At 51.3% G+C, this 15,392-nt stretch overlaps 7 protein-coding genes across 7 annotated transcripts; all 7 read right to left on the bottom strand.

Annotated features, from left to right (window-relative positions):
* Nucleotides 1-167: 167 nt before the first annotated feature.
* N7484_007753 (uncharacterized protein) lies at nt 168-494 on the bottom strand (the record flags this gene model as incomplete). Its single annotated transcript, XM_057118140.1, has 1 exon — nt 168-494. The coding sequence occupies one exon, from the start codon at nt 492-494 to the stop codon at nt 168-170; it is 327 nt and encodes a 108-aa protein (XP_056971175.1).
* Nucleotides 495-871: 377 nt separating this feature from the next.
* Nucleotides 872-3,334, bottom strand: N7484_007752 (Zn(II)2Cys6 transcription factor; the record flags this gene model as incomplete). Its single annotated transcript, XM_057118139.1, has 7 exons — nt 872-1,545; nt 1,593-1,666; nt 1,716-1,792; nt 1,839-1,977; nt 2,027-2,551; nt 2,601-3,095; nt 3,147-3,334. The coding sequence occupies 7 exons, from the start codon at nt 3,332-3,334 to the stop codon at nt 872-874; spliced, it is 2,172 nt and encodes a 723-aa protein (XP_056971174.1).
* Nucleotides 3,335-6,051: 2,717 nt separating this feature from the next.
* Nucleotides 6,052-7,356, bottom strand: N7484_007751 (uncharacterized protein; the record flags this gene model as incomplete). Its single annotated transcript, XM_057118138.1, has 1 exon — nt 6,052-7,356. The coding sequence occupies one exon, from the start codon at nt 7,354-7,356 to the stop codon at nt 6,052-6,054; it is 1,305 nt and encodes a 434-aa protein (XP_056971173.1).
* An 839-nt stretch (nt 7,357-8,195) lies between these two features.
* N7484_007750 (putative SNF7 family protein Fti1/Did2) lies at nt 8,196-8,910 on the bottom strand (the record flags this gene model as incomplete). Its single annotated transcript, XM_057118137.1, has 2 exons — nt 8,196-8,783; nt 8,866-8,910. 2 exons carry the CDS (start codon nt 8,908-8,910, stop codon nt 8,196-8,198), a joined length of 633 nt encoding a protein of 210 aa, XP_056971172.1.
* Nucleotides 8,911-9,340: 430 nt separating this feature from the next.
* Nucleotides 9,341-10,685, bottom strand: hacA (transcription factor HAC1; the record flags this gene model as incomplete). The annotated part of the gene is made up of 2 exons (XM_057118136.1): nt 9,341-10,409; nt 10,480-10,685. 2 exons carry the CDS (start codon nt 10,683-10,685, stop codon nt 9,341-9,343), a joined length of 1,275 nt encoding a protein of 424 aa, XP_056971171.1.
* A 1,773-nt stretch (nt 10,686-12,458) lies between these two features.
* Nucleotides 12,459-12,962, bottom strand: N7484_007748 (uncharacterized protein; the record flags this gene model as incomplete). The annotated part of the gene is made up of 2 exons (XM_057118135.1): nt 12,459-12,791; nt 12,858-12,962. 2 exons carry the CDS (start codon nt 12,960-12,962, stop codon nt 12,459-12,461), a joined length of 438 nt encoding a protein of 145 aa, XP_056971170.1.
* Nucleotides 12,963-13,696: 734 nt separating this feature from the next.
* Nucleotides 13,697-15,281, bottom strand: N7484_007747 (snoRNA-binding rRNA-processing protein ENP1; the record flags this gene model as incomplete). The annotated part of the gene is made up of 3 exons (XM_057118134.1): nt 13,697-14,555; nt 14,606-14,856; nt 14,919-15,281. The coding sequence occupies 3 exons, from the start codon at nt 15,279-15,281 to the stop codon at nt 13,697-13,699; spliced, it is 1,473 nt and encodes a 490-aa protein (XP_056971169.1).
* Between the last annotated feature and the right edge of the window lie 111 nt (nt 15,282-15,392).

Below are 15,392 nucleotides of genomic sequence, written 5' to 3'. Positions count from 1 at the left end.
GAAAGGGAAAGGAGCACAAGCTGACGGCTGTCATTTATAGGTCCGAGCGTAAGGGTTTTTTTCCCCGCTTTTCCCCGGATTCCGCATTAGGAGCTTGTTTGCTGGAAGGTTTGCTCTGATTGTCTCGGTCTCTACTTCTAAACCCCCCGAGATTATGAAAGACGCCACTATCGAAACTTTCCTTTCACTCGATCCCAAGTTCCCCGTATCCCACTCTCACGTTTCGTACTCCCAACCTGAGTAGAAGCCATACTGAACGTATCGTCATTCGTCTTATCATCTTCCACATTGCTCTGCGCTGTCAATGTCTTCTCGGACTGTGCATCGCTATCTTTTTCTTTCGGGTTGCCATTAGCCTCAAGTTTCGCCGCGGCTTCGCGCTGCTCGCGCTGCTTCCGCGCGTAGCCTCGGCGGGCCGCGGCGTCGATGTTGCTTTCGCCAATCATGGAGGTGCCGGCTGGACCGGGGGCTAGCATGGTCATGTCGAATCCCATTTTGAATTTGGCAATGATTGACACTGAGACTGGTTTGAGGCCGATTTAGGGGCCCTTGGGTTGCTCGGGTATATCAGGTAGAGGATATTTTATTTCCCAATAAGCGGACAAATTGTATAGGCCTGTAATGATAAGGCTGGGATCTTAATCGTGACTCGGGCTGCGATCCACCTTGGGACCCTGGGGTTTTATGTACGCATGAATAAGGTGCAGGGTCGAGTCAGGGTCCACGATGACGTTACCGCAAGGCTGTGAGGCTCCACTCTCCACCTGGGCTTTCTTGGCTTAAAGGTTGTACTGGTCTCAGTGATCGGGTTTAATCGGCATTACCACATATATACAGAATTAATCATGAGAAAATATACAAAAACATTAAACTACAAGCCAAAATCTGTGTTGGCAAAATCAAGCCAATCCCAGCATAGCATATCATCCACCGGCACGTCGGGAATCGACGTCCCAAAGGCACTTCCCGCCCGATTGACGGCGTCGATAATCTGGTCGTCCGACATGGCGGAGAACTGCATCGGTTCGGTCCACAAGTCCCCTGCTGGGAGCGCAGGCGGGACTGGAACAGGTCGCTGATCCAGTGGGGGCGGAAGCAAGGGGTCATGATCCAGATTCCTCGCAGGTGCATGAGGATGGGTGGGTCCCCGTCGGATGAGCTCGCGCAGGAAGCGCCCGTACAACACAGAAGCTCCGTTTCTATGGCTGGGCGTAGCTCCGATTCGTTCCAGAACACCGGCAGTTTCTTCGATCAGCGTCCGCACGCTGGGCGCCAAGCTGGATCGGCTGTCGCCAGGCGTAACGCTGAGACTAAGAGCAGAGCATGCGGCAAAAGAGATCATGATGACGGTGTTATTGGGCATAGACTTGAGTCGAGATTCGCCTTGTATAGCAGCCCGGAGAACATTCAGGGCGGCGGAGAGACCGGCTGCGCGGAAGAACCGCTTGACTTCAAGGGGTGCAGTAGGATGGTTGATGACGCCTCCGTAAGTTGACAGCTGAGTATGGGTCACTAGGATCTCAACATAAGGTGGAAGGGAACGTGCTGCTATTTGTTAGCTGAGGCTTCTAGTGTGGGAGAATTGTGCTTACTTCCACCTTCGCTAATCGCCAGCACCCATGTCTTGTACCAGCGCTCGTAGAAGTTCTCAATGGTCGATTTAATCCTGTTGCAATGTTAGCACCTTAGTGTATCCTCCTGGCCTGGGGGCGTACGATTGAGCAGCCTCGGATCCGGTGTCGACGACCCGATAGGTATCACAGCTGGACTTGACCTTTCTGAATAAGTCATCCTACTATGGTCAGTTTCCTGTCCAAATTTATCGTCTTCGAACTTACAAGGTCTCTGCGCAGGACCGCCATGGAGTTCATGGGCCCATCACGTCGGTCTGCAATATCCGAACGGTGCCATACATCGCAATGCTCGAGAAGCGCCGTTGGAGGCACGGTGTAGCTTCTTCCGCGAGCAAGACAAACACTGTAGCAGGATTAGATGGTTGTAGGGGAGTGGGGGATGATAATTTTACCCTCGTTCGACGACAAACAACGCTATCCACGTTCTCTCCCGCCGTCGCAGTAGTCGACGTCCCCATTCGGAGTTGGGTTCAACGTCATCAAAGCCATCCATATGTAGTGCTCTCTTCGCATCAATGCAGTCGGCTCGAGCCAATCGGCTCAAAAGGTCCCGGTCGAAACTAGATGATGGCGTGACGATCTTATTCAATGATAGATCCAACGCCACAGTAAGCGCCATGGCAATGTACGAGCACGTATCATCGTCACCTAGTCGCTCTCCGGGCGCCATCCAAGGTACATTCACCATAAACGCGAGAACAATCTCCACCGATCTATGCCGCTGCGCCATCACTTGCTTAGCGAGCCATTTGCAATGCCTCCCTAGTCGCTTTGATAAAGCCGCCGCAGATGGTAAGAATAACGCTGCAGCTGCCAAGATGGAAGTAAATAAAAAGGCCGATTGAGCCCGCACAAACGATGCAGTGTGCACCAAGGGATCCAATCCCCACCGTGTATGAGCAAGGTATTGATAAAAGCTGAAAAGAATGTTAAAAGCATTCGGGTTCGAAGTGCAAGAGAACCTACAAAGAGAATAAAGACTCGGATTCATCGAAAGTGACCAATCCAAGATCAACCGGATCCAAATCGGGTCCAATATCCAAATTGGCTCGCGCAGGGACGAAGAATGATTTTGCTCCAGAATCCGCAGGACCGGAATCCTGAGAGATCGTTGGCGGCGCTAGTAATGGCGGTTGCGGTGACTTCAATTCCCGACGCAGTCCTGTAGGCGAGAGCTGTAAATCGGATGCTCGCGCAAGTAGCTGCAGCGGATTCTCCGCATCATCAAGAGCCAAGCTCTCATCTACATGAGTGTCGTGCGGAGACGGAAGGTTCCGCGGTCGCTCTGACGCATCGGCGAAGCTGTCCGACTCGCTGTTCAGTTGGCCCTGAACTCGGATGAGTAGGTCCTGCAAGTCCGATATGACTTTGTGCGCATCATCAGGACCTGGAGCATCAAGCTTGGGGCGCTTGATGGCTTGTTCAATCTGGTGAATGGCTTTCTCCAACCCCTTGCGTTTACTGTCGGGTCATCAGCATTATCGTCCTGTGGAATCCAGGCACTGAACTCACTTCTTTACACCCTTCTGACGGCCCAGATGGTGACTGGGGACGATACAGTCGGCATCGCTTTGTCTGCATTTGTCGCAGCGCTCATGGCCCTCCGGTCGGTTGCAGCGGATCTTGCTACGCCGGCAGTTCAAGCAGGCAGGCTGCTTCCCATGTTGGCCCGGAGTGGATCGTACCGACTCGGCCTCCATGAGTAATTTGCCTCCAGATGCCAGGAGTATGTGGATGTATACATGCGCGTTCCTAATGCATGGGGCTTCGGGTATTCGGGGAATACGAGGGGGAGTTGAGTAAAATTCAATTTTATATTACGTTAAGTGAAAACGCTTACAACAAGCCCAGCCGGGCTAGCTCAATCGGTAGAGCGTGAGACTCTTAATCTCAAGGTTGCGGGTTCGACCCCCGCGTTCGGTTCTTTTTTTGATTTTTTGATTTATTGAGATCAAAAATAATCTGGTGCTTATTAAACTGAGCAATATTCATTCGATCATTGACCTGGATTTCTTCTTTTTTTTTGTTTGGGACCTTTCTAGACAGAAGCTTCTTTTCTTTTTTCAATGTTTATGTTGATTTACTAGTGAAAGGTATATGTCTATATATCTCATTCCCTCACATTGATCTGCCAGTGAGGAATATATTTTGACCAACTCAACCGTCTCGAATGCACTTCCCGGTAGACTCCTCAGGCCAATGAGATCCTCCACTATAATGAACATTCGAGACGAAATATACAACGCGCACAAACAGAAATTCAGAATCAGCACCCTCAACGGAATCTCCAAGTCTGGATCTCGATCGACGTGGGTATTCCTCAATCTCCATGCCAGCCATTGAATGCGCTGCTTGAGAGGTTTCTCGACGACTACCAAGGGCTTGGAAAGAACAAATCTATCAGAATACAAACATGTCAGTGAGCCTGCAATACCATAAAAGATTTGATAGACTGCTGCAACACGCCAAAGTAGCCTCTCCGTGGGCGTGGGGAAGTCAAAATTCCAGGGGAACATGTACATGCCCACAAAGGACAATATGCACGGAGCAAAGATGATCTCTGCCTTTTTGTCCGGACACAAGAAACTATCGGAGGGGATGTAATCCCGCGGCTCGGTTCCGGGTCGGGCGAATATTGGAATGTGTAAACGGTGTAGGACTTGGACGTAGTAGCGCCACAGGCGACTGCAGAACCACTCATCGCGGGAATGAAAGTCGAGCGGTGTCTGGTGCAATTTCTCTTCGGGCTCTGGATGGAAGTTTGCGCGGATGGTCGCAATCGGAGTATCGGTCTGGAGGATCATGGCCCGTGAGATATCTTGAGGTTTATGATACAAGCAGTATGAGGTGAAAAGAAAATCAAAATACACGACAACGTGGTGATCTCCAGAGTCGTGAGAAAAAGGGATTGCGCGGCACGGACAATGCAGTTGTTTAATAAAAACCAGCTTGCTTGTGATGCTGCAATTATTCTAAGAACGGTCAGAAATTACACCTATGCGCCGCGAGAGGGGAGCAGACACCTTGCCATGCTATCTGATTTGCTTTTATCCTTTATATCGTCCACCTCTACATCTGGACACGGGACATATCCAGCCTGGACCAACTGACACAGCTGCTCTGCATCAATAGGAAACACTTCGCTTCCAGGAGCTTCAAGAAGAAACCCTCCCATATCGGCGAAGAATGCATGAATCATTGTCCAGCTCTCATAACCAGCATGATGGAACTTCTACCGCCATTAGAGATGCAGTCAATACATGGTCGGGCACGTACACACCTTGAGTGATTTTCGAGCGGAGGACCATTGCCCGAGCGCGATGACTAGCAAGAACTCCGGCCCAAGAAGGCCAACACAGAAGAGATAAATCTTGACTAATTTTTGTCTAAACGTCCCGTCTGACCTCGAAGGAATGTTAGGATAGCCAGACGACCAGCAGCAGAGCACGATAGTCAGACTGCAGGTGGAGAGGATGGCCCCTGTTCCTCGTCCGTCGGGCTCGTCGACCCAGCCGAGACTCGTTGCATTATACATCAATCAGAGTTTAAAATTAGGGTTTCAATATCAAAAGTCAAATCAAAGACAAAGAGAACCGGGCAAATTTGTACAATTTTTGGAGCCAGGCTAGGCAGCCGAGGACCAGGATTCATTCTAATAATACCAGGATGCATAGGTGCATTGCAAGTGTTTCAATTCTGTTTTTCCGTACTCTTGTCGATTATTAGCGTGGTAAATGGGCGGTTCTGTACCCCGCCATTATCTTCAGGAGCTGCCGAGCTTAGTGGACAAAGCTCTTGTTGAGAACCTATATCTGCGCGTTGAAAGGCGCTTGCAAGTAACTTTGTTTTTATAATGAGGCATGTTCGTGTAATTGGATATTCCAAAATTCTATTGGAAGCATTCTTCAAAGTGCTTTTTAATGGATAGATATTGCTAGTTTACTAATTAAAGGTTTGATAACATCCACTGACGAAGTCGAGATAGGTATCCTAAACGTATGCTCATACCATTCGGATAACCTCTACTCCATCTCGGGGATAGAAAGAAAAAGTAAATATCCAAAACGCATGCAATGGACCTCTGTACAGCCTCCGCCTATCGTTGCCTATCACTTAGCGCGAAGCTACTGCAGCCTCGACGGTGGCTGAGGACTGCGAACTTTTATTTTTAGATTCTGCACCAGCCTCAGTGTCCGCGCTTCATGTGCAGGGGATTTGAGTTAGGATGTCGTCACGGTGAGAAAAGAGAACTAGGCTAATGGGAGCAAGATTATTAATTATGTGTGGCTGAGGGTAATCTCCAAATCATGAGATAGCAACATGGTCATACACCACTGACTCACCAGAGTCCAACCCATCACTTTTTCCGACATTAAGCACGAGCATCACCATCTATACATTAACTACTTGTCTAAATTTACTGAGCCCGGCCAATTTCCCCATCCCGATGTCCATCCAGAGCCCCCGAAGCCTCAGCAACAGGATGTTCGCCCTGACCCGAAGACCGGTGAGAGTGATTCTCAATCTCCCCCATTTCCGGATCCGCAGCGTCTGCCGCGGCCACACCCCGAGAAGTTCCCGGGTTAGCCCCCGTCGCCATAGGCTGGGTCGGGTTCAACAGCGACTCCCGAGGCTGCTTGCTAACCTGCGCCCCAGGCTGTTTACTAGGCTTCACGCGGGGTGGCGCCTCACCCAGGATAGGAGGGTACTTGTAACGGAAGCCCCAAATGAAGAAAAGCTTGAGCTTTTTCCAGAAACCCAATCCATCCCACTGCTCCCGGAGCGCGACGGCCTCGGTCTCGCTTCGGGCTCGGAAACCCTTTCGGAACGCGATGATCAGGAGGAAGGAGATAGGCATCAGAGTAAAGGCCCAGCAGAGGGGGAGACCACGACGGGTCTGCCAGCCGAGCATGAGACGGCGGAATCGGACCCAGGCTTCGATGAAGCCGGCGATTAGGAAGATGCCGATCCAACCGAAGAGGAGAATCATGGTTAGCGCGAAGGGGGAGATGCCCATCCAGTATGGATCGAAGAACCAGCTTCCCTCGTAGTCGTCGTAGTCATAGTATCCGTAGTAGCTGCCGGAGCCTGAGCTGGAGCTGGAATAATAGCAGCTGTCGTCGTACAGGGTGGTCGGGGCATACGCCGAGCTGAGGTAGCTCATGGAGGCGGCTGGGATCTGGGTTGGTTCGACAAAGATATAGTCGACGGTGTAGGTGGTTGGGCTGAAGGGGCTCGAGTTATCCACGGATACTGAGGTCGACATGGCGGTCGTCGGGAGATAGTCCTCGACGGCATTGGGAGGGTACACGGTCACTGGGGTTGCGGTGGTCCATTGGGTTGAGCATCCCGTCGGCGCTGAGTAGGTGATGTTCACCACGTAGACGGTAGTATGGTAGCCACTCTCCGTGTTGTCGTAGTCATAGTAATCATAGTAACCGAGGGGTGTACCCACGCTGGTAGGGTACAGTTTCTCAATCACAGTTATGGACGAGTAGTCATCTATTGAAGTGATTGTAGAAATGGCCTCCGGTAGTGAAGTCACCGTTGGCACGATTTGCACAATGGAGGTGACGACACTGGATTCATAGTAGTAATAAGGGGTCTCAATGACCTGTTCGTAGGCTTCAGTGATGATCCACGGGGCGGCAAAAACGAAGGAAAAAAAGTTGAATGTCAAAACGAGCGACAGAAAATAAGAAAACGAGCGTGAAGGCGCCATTGTGCAATGGTCCTGGAATTATAGATTGAAACTTCCCCGAGGAGAGAAAAGCCTGCAGAGACCCTGCAGGCGCCCATGGCTTTATGAGGAGCCTGCCCATCTTTGGGGGCGAACAACGCCGCACTCGACGTTATTCTAGTTTGGGGCTAGGTGAAATCTCGCCTCCGAGCTAAACAAGCCCGGGGCTTGGGAGAGCAGATGCGATTGGTTCCGATGAGAGGGTTTGGTTTGAGTGGAAATCAGGGTCTGATGTTAGTCTCGTTTAGTCTCTAGTTTGGCTCGTTAGTCTCGATAGTCTCGGCCCTGAGTCCCGTTCCAGGTCGATTAAGCTCGCTTCGGAGAGGCAAGAATAGACATAAAAATAGTCAACTGGATCATGGAGTGTTCTTGCTTTCGCAAAAAAAAAAAAAACCCTTGTGGTCCAGGGCCGACCCTGACGCCAGACCCTGAACGCTTGACCCTGAGACTCTATTTCTCTTGGCACTAGAAAAGAGGCTAAACAAAGCGACGGATGCACCAATCACTTCTCGGGAGAGTTCCGAGCCTTGGCGAACAAAGGTGCGTAGAATTGACTAAGGTTTGAGGCGACAAACATAAAAATATACAGATCAAACGCCTGTGACAAAGCCGATATACAACGAGCAAAACACCCTTCGCCAAACAGTTGAAGGCATAACTTCGTAAAGGGCGCCGTAACAAGCGCCATCCAGAAAAGAAGAAAACTTCTATCCGACCCGTAGAAGGATTCGATGCACGCAGACTAAGAAGGGGCAAGACAAGGCTGTGAAGAGCAGGATGGTGGAAGAGGAAGCGGAAATGCAGATCTATAGTCAATAGACTCAAGTCAAAGCCCGCAAAGCCCGCAGTCTCGATTCCAGTCCATCCTCTACTTCAGCAGGCTGCTGCTGCTGCTGCTCCTTGACCTCCGCCTCGGGAGCGCGATCCGCATCCAACGCCCTCCGCATATCGACACCCGCATCATCCGCCAACTGCTCCATCATCCGATCCACCTCGGACTCCCCCTCAGCCCCGTACTCCTGCATAGACACTCCCTGCGCCACGTCCTCGATCGCACTACTCGCAATCTTAAAGTCCTCCGATCGCGCCAGGAAATTATTCGCATGCGCCACCAGGTGCTCCAGGTTCACGCTCTTCGACGCCGCGTCCAGACCCCGTGACGCAAGCGCTAGCGTCCGTGATGTGTCGCGGGTACTCTGTGCAGCCTTGAGCTCGTTGATGATGACGTCCGCCCGGGCTGCTTCGGATTTGAGGGTGACTTGGCGGCGTTTCTCGCGCACGGCGGACCCGGCGTGGATGCGGGCGATCTGGAATTCGCGGTTCTTCATTGCTTTGTCGGCTTTGGCTTTTTCAGATTTGTAGGTTGCTTCGGCACGCATGGCCTCTTTCTTAAGGCGGTTGGAGTGGAGCTGGGATTAGAGTGATGAGTGACTGTTTTGATCGGGCTTGAGGGGGTGTTGATATGCATGGCGGGGTGCGGGGGGAACTCACCTTGACATTTGTGCGGGCTTCGAAGATGGGGTCCTTGCGAACCATGGTGTCTGAAGGGGATTGGAGATCGTAGAATGCAGAGGTTTATGAGAGAGGATCAAGATGTGTCCTGGTATCGGAGACACTGGGGAGTTGGAGAGGGGAGGATTGGCGTGGCAAACGTCACTGACCGCATTCAGTGTTAGCGTCGCTCTATTTAGCATCAACCAGACTCGATTAGGCAAAACAGCAATTTCTTTATCACCCGTTTTACATGCTGTCGTGGTTGACTGTTAGGCAGCGATCTATGCTGTGTATCCAGACTTCTACTGTGTATATTGCGAGATGTACGTCAAATACGAAATATGATGGTGGGTTGATTACAATGGAAGTAATTGTAATGAGCCAGTCAATTTGAGGCTTGGGTTCTGTTGATCCGTGGAAAGCACAGCTAGTATACATATAATAATAAATAATCATGAAACAGATCCCTCCCTCATAATTCCTTGCCCAGCAGAGACGGTAATGTCCCCATGTTTGAACTCCAAGAACTCCGTGTACTCCGTTGATTGATTCTCTTTCCATAACTGCGTCGCCGGCCGGATTTCATAACAGTCCGCCGGGATGGTTGCGACTGGTTGAGACGATCGATTGCCCAGACCATGGTCAACAACGACTCCCACCGCGGTCGGCCCTCCGGGGCGTCGGCCGACCCGGTTTGCGGGGAAAACTGCTCACTAACCGCTAGCTGCAATGCTCTGCCCGTCGCATCGCGAAGTGGACGCGCCAAGGCTGGGCTGCAAGCTAGCAGTCGGGTGAGAAGCTTCATCCGAAAAACCGGTCGGGTCGACGCCTTCGAGGGCGACAGACTCGGGGTCGAAATCAACCAAAGAATCAAAGGGAAATGCTGAAAGATCTCCTCCGTCGAGAACGCCAAAGGCAAACCCTTCTTCAGGGAATGAAGGATTTGACTCAGAGGGTGAATCACCGTGGAAAAGGCGGCGGAAGTCATCGTCAGAAAGAGGAGCTGCAGCGTCATTTGCAGCTGAAGGCTCGACATTGAGGTCGAAGAGAGGGAGCGCACTTCCAGCTCCTTCGAGGCCAGCGACGGACACTGCAGGTCACACAACACCGCTGCAGGATGTTGTGTCGCGTCGGAGGCCTCAGCCAGAGTGGAAGGCTTGAGGGTGGGGGAGTATTCGGTGGAGGGGGTGGGGAATGGGATGCGCTCCATGGTGAGCTCTTCCCGTTCTTGCTTGAACAAGGTGGGGGTGAGAGTGGGGGATTCGAGGACTGGGGAGCCAGCCTTTGGGGTGGTGCTGCGAGAGCCACGGACTTCGGCGGATAACTGAGCCACTTGTTGAGACAAGCGGTTGTTCTCCGCCTCCATCTGGGTTAACCGTTGAAGTAGGAACTGGTTCTGTTGTTCCATGTTGATCTTCTCGGTCTCCAACTTCTCCATCTCGAGTCTCTTGCGCTCGCGCGACGTTTGTGCGGCGGCGCGATTCCGGAGAACTCGCTCGATGCGTCGTTGTTCTTTCTCATCGTCTGTCTTGGCACGTTTCCTGTAGGAATATATTAGCCACCGGCACGATCTCCACTTTTGAGGGGAGGTTTCAAGATGGGTACACATACCGTGGTGGGAGGTTGGTCTTTGGGACTGGAAGTTCCTGGCCCCAGGACTTTCTCTTCTTCGTCGGCTTCTTCTCTCCATCCTCCAAAATATCCTCCGGTTCCGGAGTGTCTAATGAGGTATCTGCGGGGGAGACGGTCAACATCTCCGAGGACGGAGATGCTGGCAAGTCCAGCGGATTGATGGTGTCTGACATCTCGTAGATCATAGGATATGGTGCCGTGTGATGAATGGGATCGAGAGTGGGTAAGAACCCTGTAGGGTCATAAGGATATACACACTCAAGGCCACGTTGTCATCACGGGCACCGGGAGAGAAAGCGGAAAGTGGTGACTCAGCGAAGAGTCAAGAGGCCAGGTGTCGTTGGAAAGAGGCCAGCAAGTGGGCGGATGGCCGTGTTTAAGTAGAGGCCAGCGTGGCCATCCCTGAATACCGGAAATACCGTGGGACAAAGGGGGACCTTAAGGGGGGGGAACACAGGGCGGTACCTGGATCCACATAGTCCGCAGTATGAGACCACAAGTACCCTCGTGGTGTCGTCGTCAGCCCGTGACTCATCTGGTACATAGATTACCGAAAATTACATGAAATATGACGAGTCCACCAATCAGGCCCTCAACCGTCCCCTTGCGCCCCTGGATTCCACTTGTTTCATTGTGTTCCAAAGTCCACTTCCAAGGTTTCTATGAATAGTCAATTCACCACGGGCTAAGACTCCTGATCTACTCTGTACTCCCTAGCCTATGCAATTACAATACGGGCCCCCAAAGCCTTGCAATAAGGCCTCCCCCCTTCGATGCTAATTATACGTTCAACCTGTCCGGTAGCTCATGCCAACGCAGAGGTTGGACTCGGGGGCTGACAAGGCTGGTAACACGACCCATCCAGTGTCCATCGAGGCTGTCACCCTGCGACGTGCGGCGGATATCGTCATGCTATTCGTTTTTGGGAGGCGAGTGGACCCGGGCGCAGTCCAGACTTTCCAGTGAGACGGAGGGGTAGACCGGAGTTCCCACTGTAATTCTCCGTTCCACATCAGCCAGCAATTCCGGCCCCCTGAGACCTTGGAATGCAGTGGAAAGGGGGGGACTCGGCAAGTAGATTGGGGCGGGGTCAAGAGGATCGGAACAGAACAAGAGCTACATAAAATGATTTTCATCGGCCTAGTGACCCATCTCGAGACAATAAAGGCACCTACAGTACGGCGTCAGCTTCAATTGTAGTCAATAAACCAGTGCTTTTTCTGAATGATCAGCTTGATCGACTTGGTCACAGTCGATCAACCCCACAGTGCAGCCCAAAGTCAGGCCCCTGAGTCTGTACAATGCACTGTGCAGGTGGGGTTGACGGATTAATTGCAGGAAACTCTCCGGCGGAGTCCGTGAGTCGACTGCAAGTATATTGCGTCTACACTCTATACACTCCTGGACCCGCTTCCCCTGTTCTCGAACGACCCTAAAATAAGGGCTGATTAGCGTGAAACATATCAAGTTGGCTCATACATGTACGGGGTACCGAGCATGTGAATCCGCAATGACACGGAGAGTAAAGTGAATGTGACCGAGCGGGCTAATCTTGCTTTGGCACTAATGCTTCTCATGCAGAAGACATTGCAGATTGTCCCACCACATCCACAAAAGAAAATCAGTACATTTCCCGAACTATAGTCCGCGAAAAACAATATACCCTCCAAGGCGAGAATTTGATTTTGACCCGAAATATTGAATCTTCGCTGCACGGCAGAAGAAACTGGGTCCGCTGATATTAATCTTTGAAGTGCATGCAAGTGAACGCCTGAAATGCAGTCTCGAGAAGCAGATAGCTTCATGCTACCCTGAAAATTCCACTGAAATGCTAGAACTTGAGATCGCCATTGAAATGCACACTGTGCGATGTGTCGGTGATAATCTCCATGTCTCAAAACCCCCGGTGCTCTCTTGACATGGGAAACAGGGAGACTTCGGCTTCAGCGAAGCTCTGCCTAGTCAGAATCAGGCACAGGCTCCAACGCCTCCACATCCGAAGAACTAGGTACAGGCTGCAGTGCCTCCACGTCCGCGGAATCCTCGGCGCCGGCACCGGCTTTCTCGTTCTGGCGTTTGCGCTTGCTACCCCTGCTGGCCTTGACACGAGGCTTGGGGGCCTTCTTGCTAGCACTGGGTACCGTGCCGGAGTCGCCTTTACCCTTGTTGTCTGCGTCATTGACTGCGCCAGCTTCGTGAACCTCCTTGAGCCTACGGAGGGCCCTGTTGAAGTTAGAGCGGGCGCTGGTGACCTGGTTTCCGGTCATAGCGGCGAGCTTCTCCATATCAATCTAGGATACCTTTAGCATACTTTCATTCCCAAGGAGCGCCACAGTCCTTAGCTCGGTTCATCTTACTTTCAGCGGGGCCTCCATGCAGAGGATGCCTAGAAATAGAAGTTGACTTTGGGTGGGTGTCAAACCCGAGCTAATTTCGATGGCTTTGGCGTCCTGGGGAGACATAGTGAGGTGTTGATGAAATTTATGCCTGAGAGTTCGATGCGTCAGTTTGTGAATATGCTGGACGTGTTCATGACTTGGGTCAAGGTTTAGGCAGTAACGCGAAGGCAAATATTCATGAAAACGTATGAACCATATGATCAGTCTTCGTGGCTCTGGACTTCATCTTACCTTGGATGTGGAGAGGGGAACTTGTGTGTCAAGGTAGATTCAAGAAGGTAGATTCATGTAAGAAGAAATCAAACCGAGGAGATGCAATCGATGGTGACTTCCTTTTCAACAAAGGACGGAAGTTTCATGTATCAAGGTTGCAATGGAGGATGACTTGCTATTCAACAAGGCAGTAATGTCGTAAGAAGAACTCGACTTGAGATGATCGGTGGTGACTCCCTGTTCAACAAAGTGATGTGAGTTTCATTCACCGATTTCATCAAACCACAGCCCTAGTCATGGGCCGAGTCCACCAGGTATTAATGTGCGCAGATGTTTTCGCACACGGGTTTATAGGTTATGGACATGCAATTTGAATGAAAAGGTAAGAATACTTTTTGATCCTACAGATATCATCTATAGACTTATCCAAAAGAAACCAGGGGAATATATGCAATCCCACAAAATCAGACATAAAACGCCATCCTATCAAGTACGTGCTCATGACCAGGTTCGTCGGTGGTATATGCAGGGGAGAGGGTGACAAAAAGACATAAAGAGAAAAGAAATAGATCGGACCAGGCAATCTACATGCCCATGTCCATCGTGTCATCCCCGGCATCAATGGCATTTTGCCTCTCGGCGTCGGGAACAACCACTCCACGACCACGGCCAGCGAGCAATTCTCGTCGCACCTCGGGTCCAATATCTTTGTGGCCACGAACCAACAGGAGATCCAAGAGAGCTTCACGCTGATCCTCAGTGATATCATTACGGTACCGCTGGGCGAACACCAACAGAGACTGATGCCACAGGACAGGAAGCTTGTAACCCTTGGAGCTGCCATCCATCAAAGCATCCTCAGAGCCATCGGCCGCACGGAAACGCATGAAGTGGAAGACCAGGGCATCAATGACCTTGTAGGGTAGAGCGTATTTCTTTTCCAAGAAGACCCGGATGAAGGTGTTCACCGAGCCAGTGCTTTCCAGAGACCGGAGGGATTGTTCGGCAGCCAGATCACACATGCGAAGGAGAGCTGCGGCAGAATGCAGCACAGGGATGGACACACGGGTAATCACTGAAGAGACAATGTGGGCCTCACGCAAGGTGCATGTGCCACTGGCAACAAGTGGGAAGAGCAATCCCTTGAAGAAGCATGCCGGCTTGTAAAGAGCCTTGCGCATCGCATTGTAGGTGTGAACATTAAGTTTCTTGGTCTCGTGGATTTCTTCACGGACACGGTCTAGCAGCACAGTGTTGATGAACTCCTGGGCAATGTGGGGCTTGGATGAGATGAAGATACGGGTGCCTGCATAGACAGCATTGGCCGTCCACCTCTCGGGCTGGGTGATATCAAGTAGGGTCTGCCAGTTCGGCACCGAAGGAAGAATCTTGAATGGCTTGGGAAGCGGGCCAGATTTGTAGCGAGAGAGGATCATACCGACCCTAAAACTTGGTTAGTTCGGACTTTTGGGGAGTTTAACACAATCACCTACTTCTCAAAGACCTCGATAGCCTTGGCCGGGATCTGAACGGCATCCTCAGGAACTCCACCACCTTGGATGTGCGGTCCACCAACGCTCTCTCCTGCCATCTTGGCTTCATGTTCGGCAATCTTCTCCAAGATCAAATCGGCAAGATTTGTTGTTTGGCCCGATGAACCAGGCTCACGAGGGTTGAAAATAGGATCGTCTTCGTGGCCGGGCATGAAGTTGTTGAACATTTCGAGATCGTTCGGGTTAACCTCCTACTTATTGTTTTAGCATTCTGGGATCAAAAGCCTTCTGAGCATTCCGTGGAAGTTCTTACCGCTTCCTCGACATCATCATCTACCCAGTCGTCGTTTTGGAAATTCTCATCGTCTGACAGTGCTTCCTCCTCAAACCGAGTATCGAATTCGAATGCGGCATTGGATTTCGGCTCTGTGGCGCCCACGGCGAGTTTTTGTTCCGCGGCATCCTCATCGGCCAATTCCTGTCCGATTTGCAAAATCTTTCGGGACATCTTCGCATCGATGAAGCGCTGTCCATTTTCTCCGTTCTCCTCATCTTGAGTTTGGCGCTTGCCTTTCTTGCTGGTCTGAGTCCGCAAGTGCCCCGCGGACGAGATATCGTCTGCTAGAGGATTATGCCGGCGGGCCGCGGCGGCACGGGAACTGCTTGCCTTGGGCATGATAATTCTGTCTGCCGATATCTTGAATATAAAGCCAAAAAGGAAATTAGATGTCCTGCTGAGTTGTTGAACCGGAATGTAGTAAAAGTGTGGGTTAAATTTCGAATCATG

This window comes from Penicillium longicatenatum (assembly GCF_028827895.1).
Source record: "Penicillium longicatenatum strain IBT 33135 chromosome Unknown contig_4_segment0_segment0, whole genome shotgun sequence".
Taxonomy (NCBI): Eukaryota; Fungi; Ascomycota; class Eurotiomycetes; order Eurotiales; family Aspergillaceae; genus Penicillium; species Penicillium longicatenatum.
Note: the sequence above shows the minus strand (reverse complement) of the source record. Positions and strands in the feature narration are given on the sequence as shown.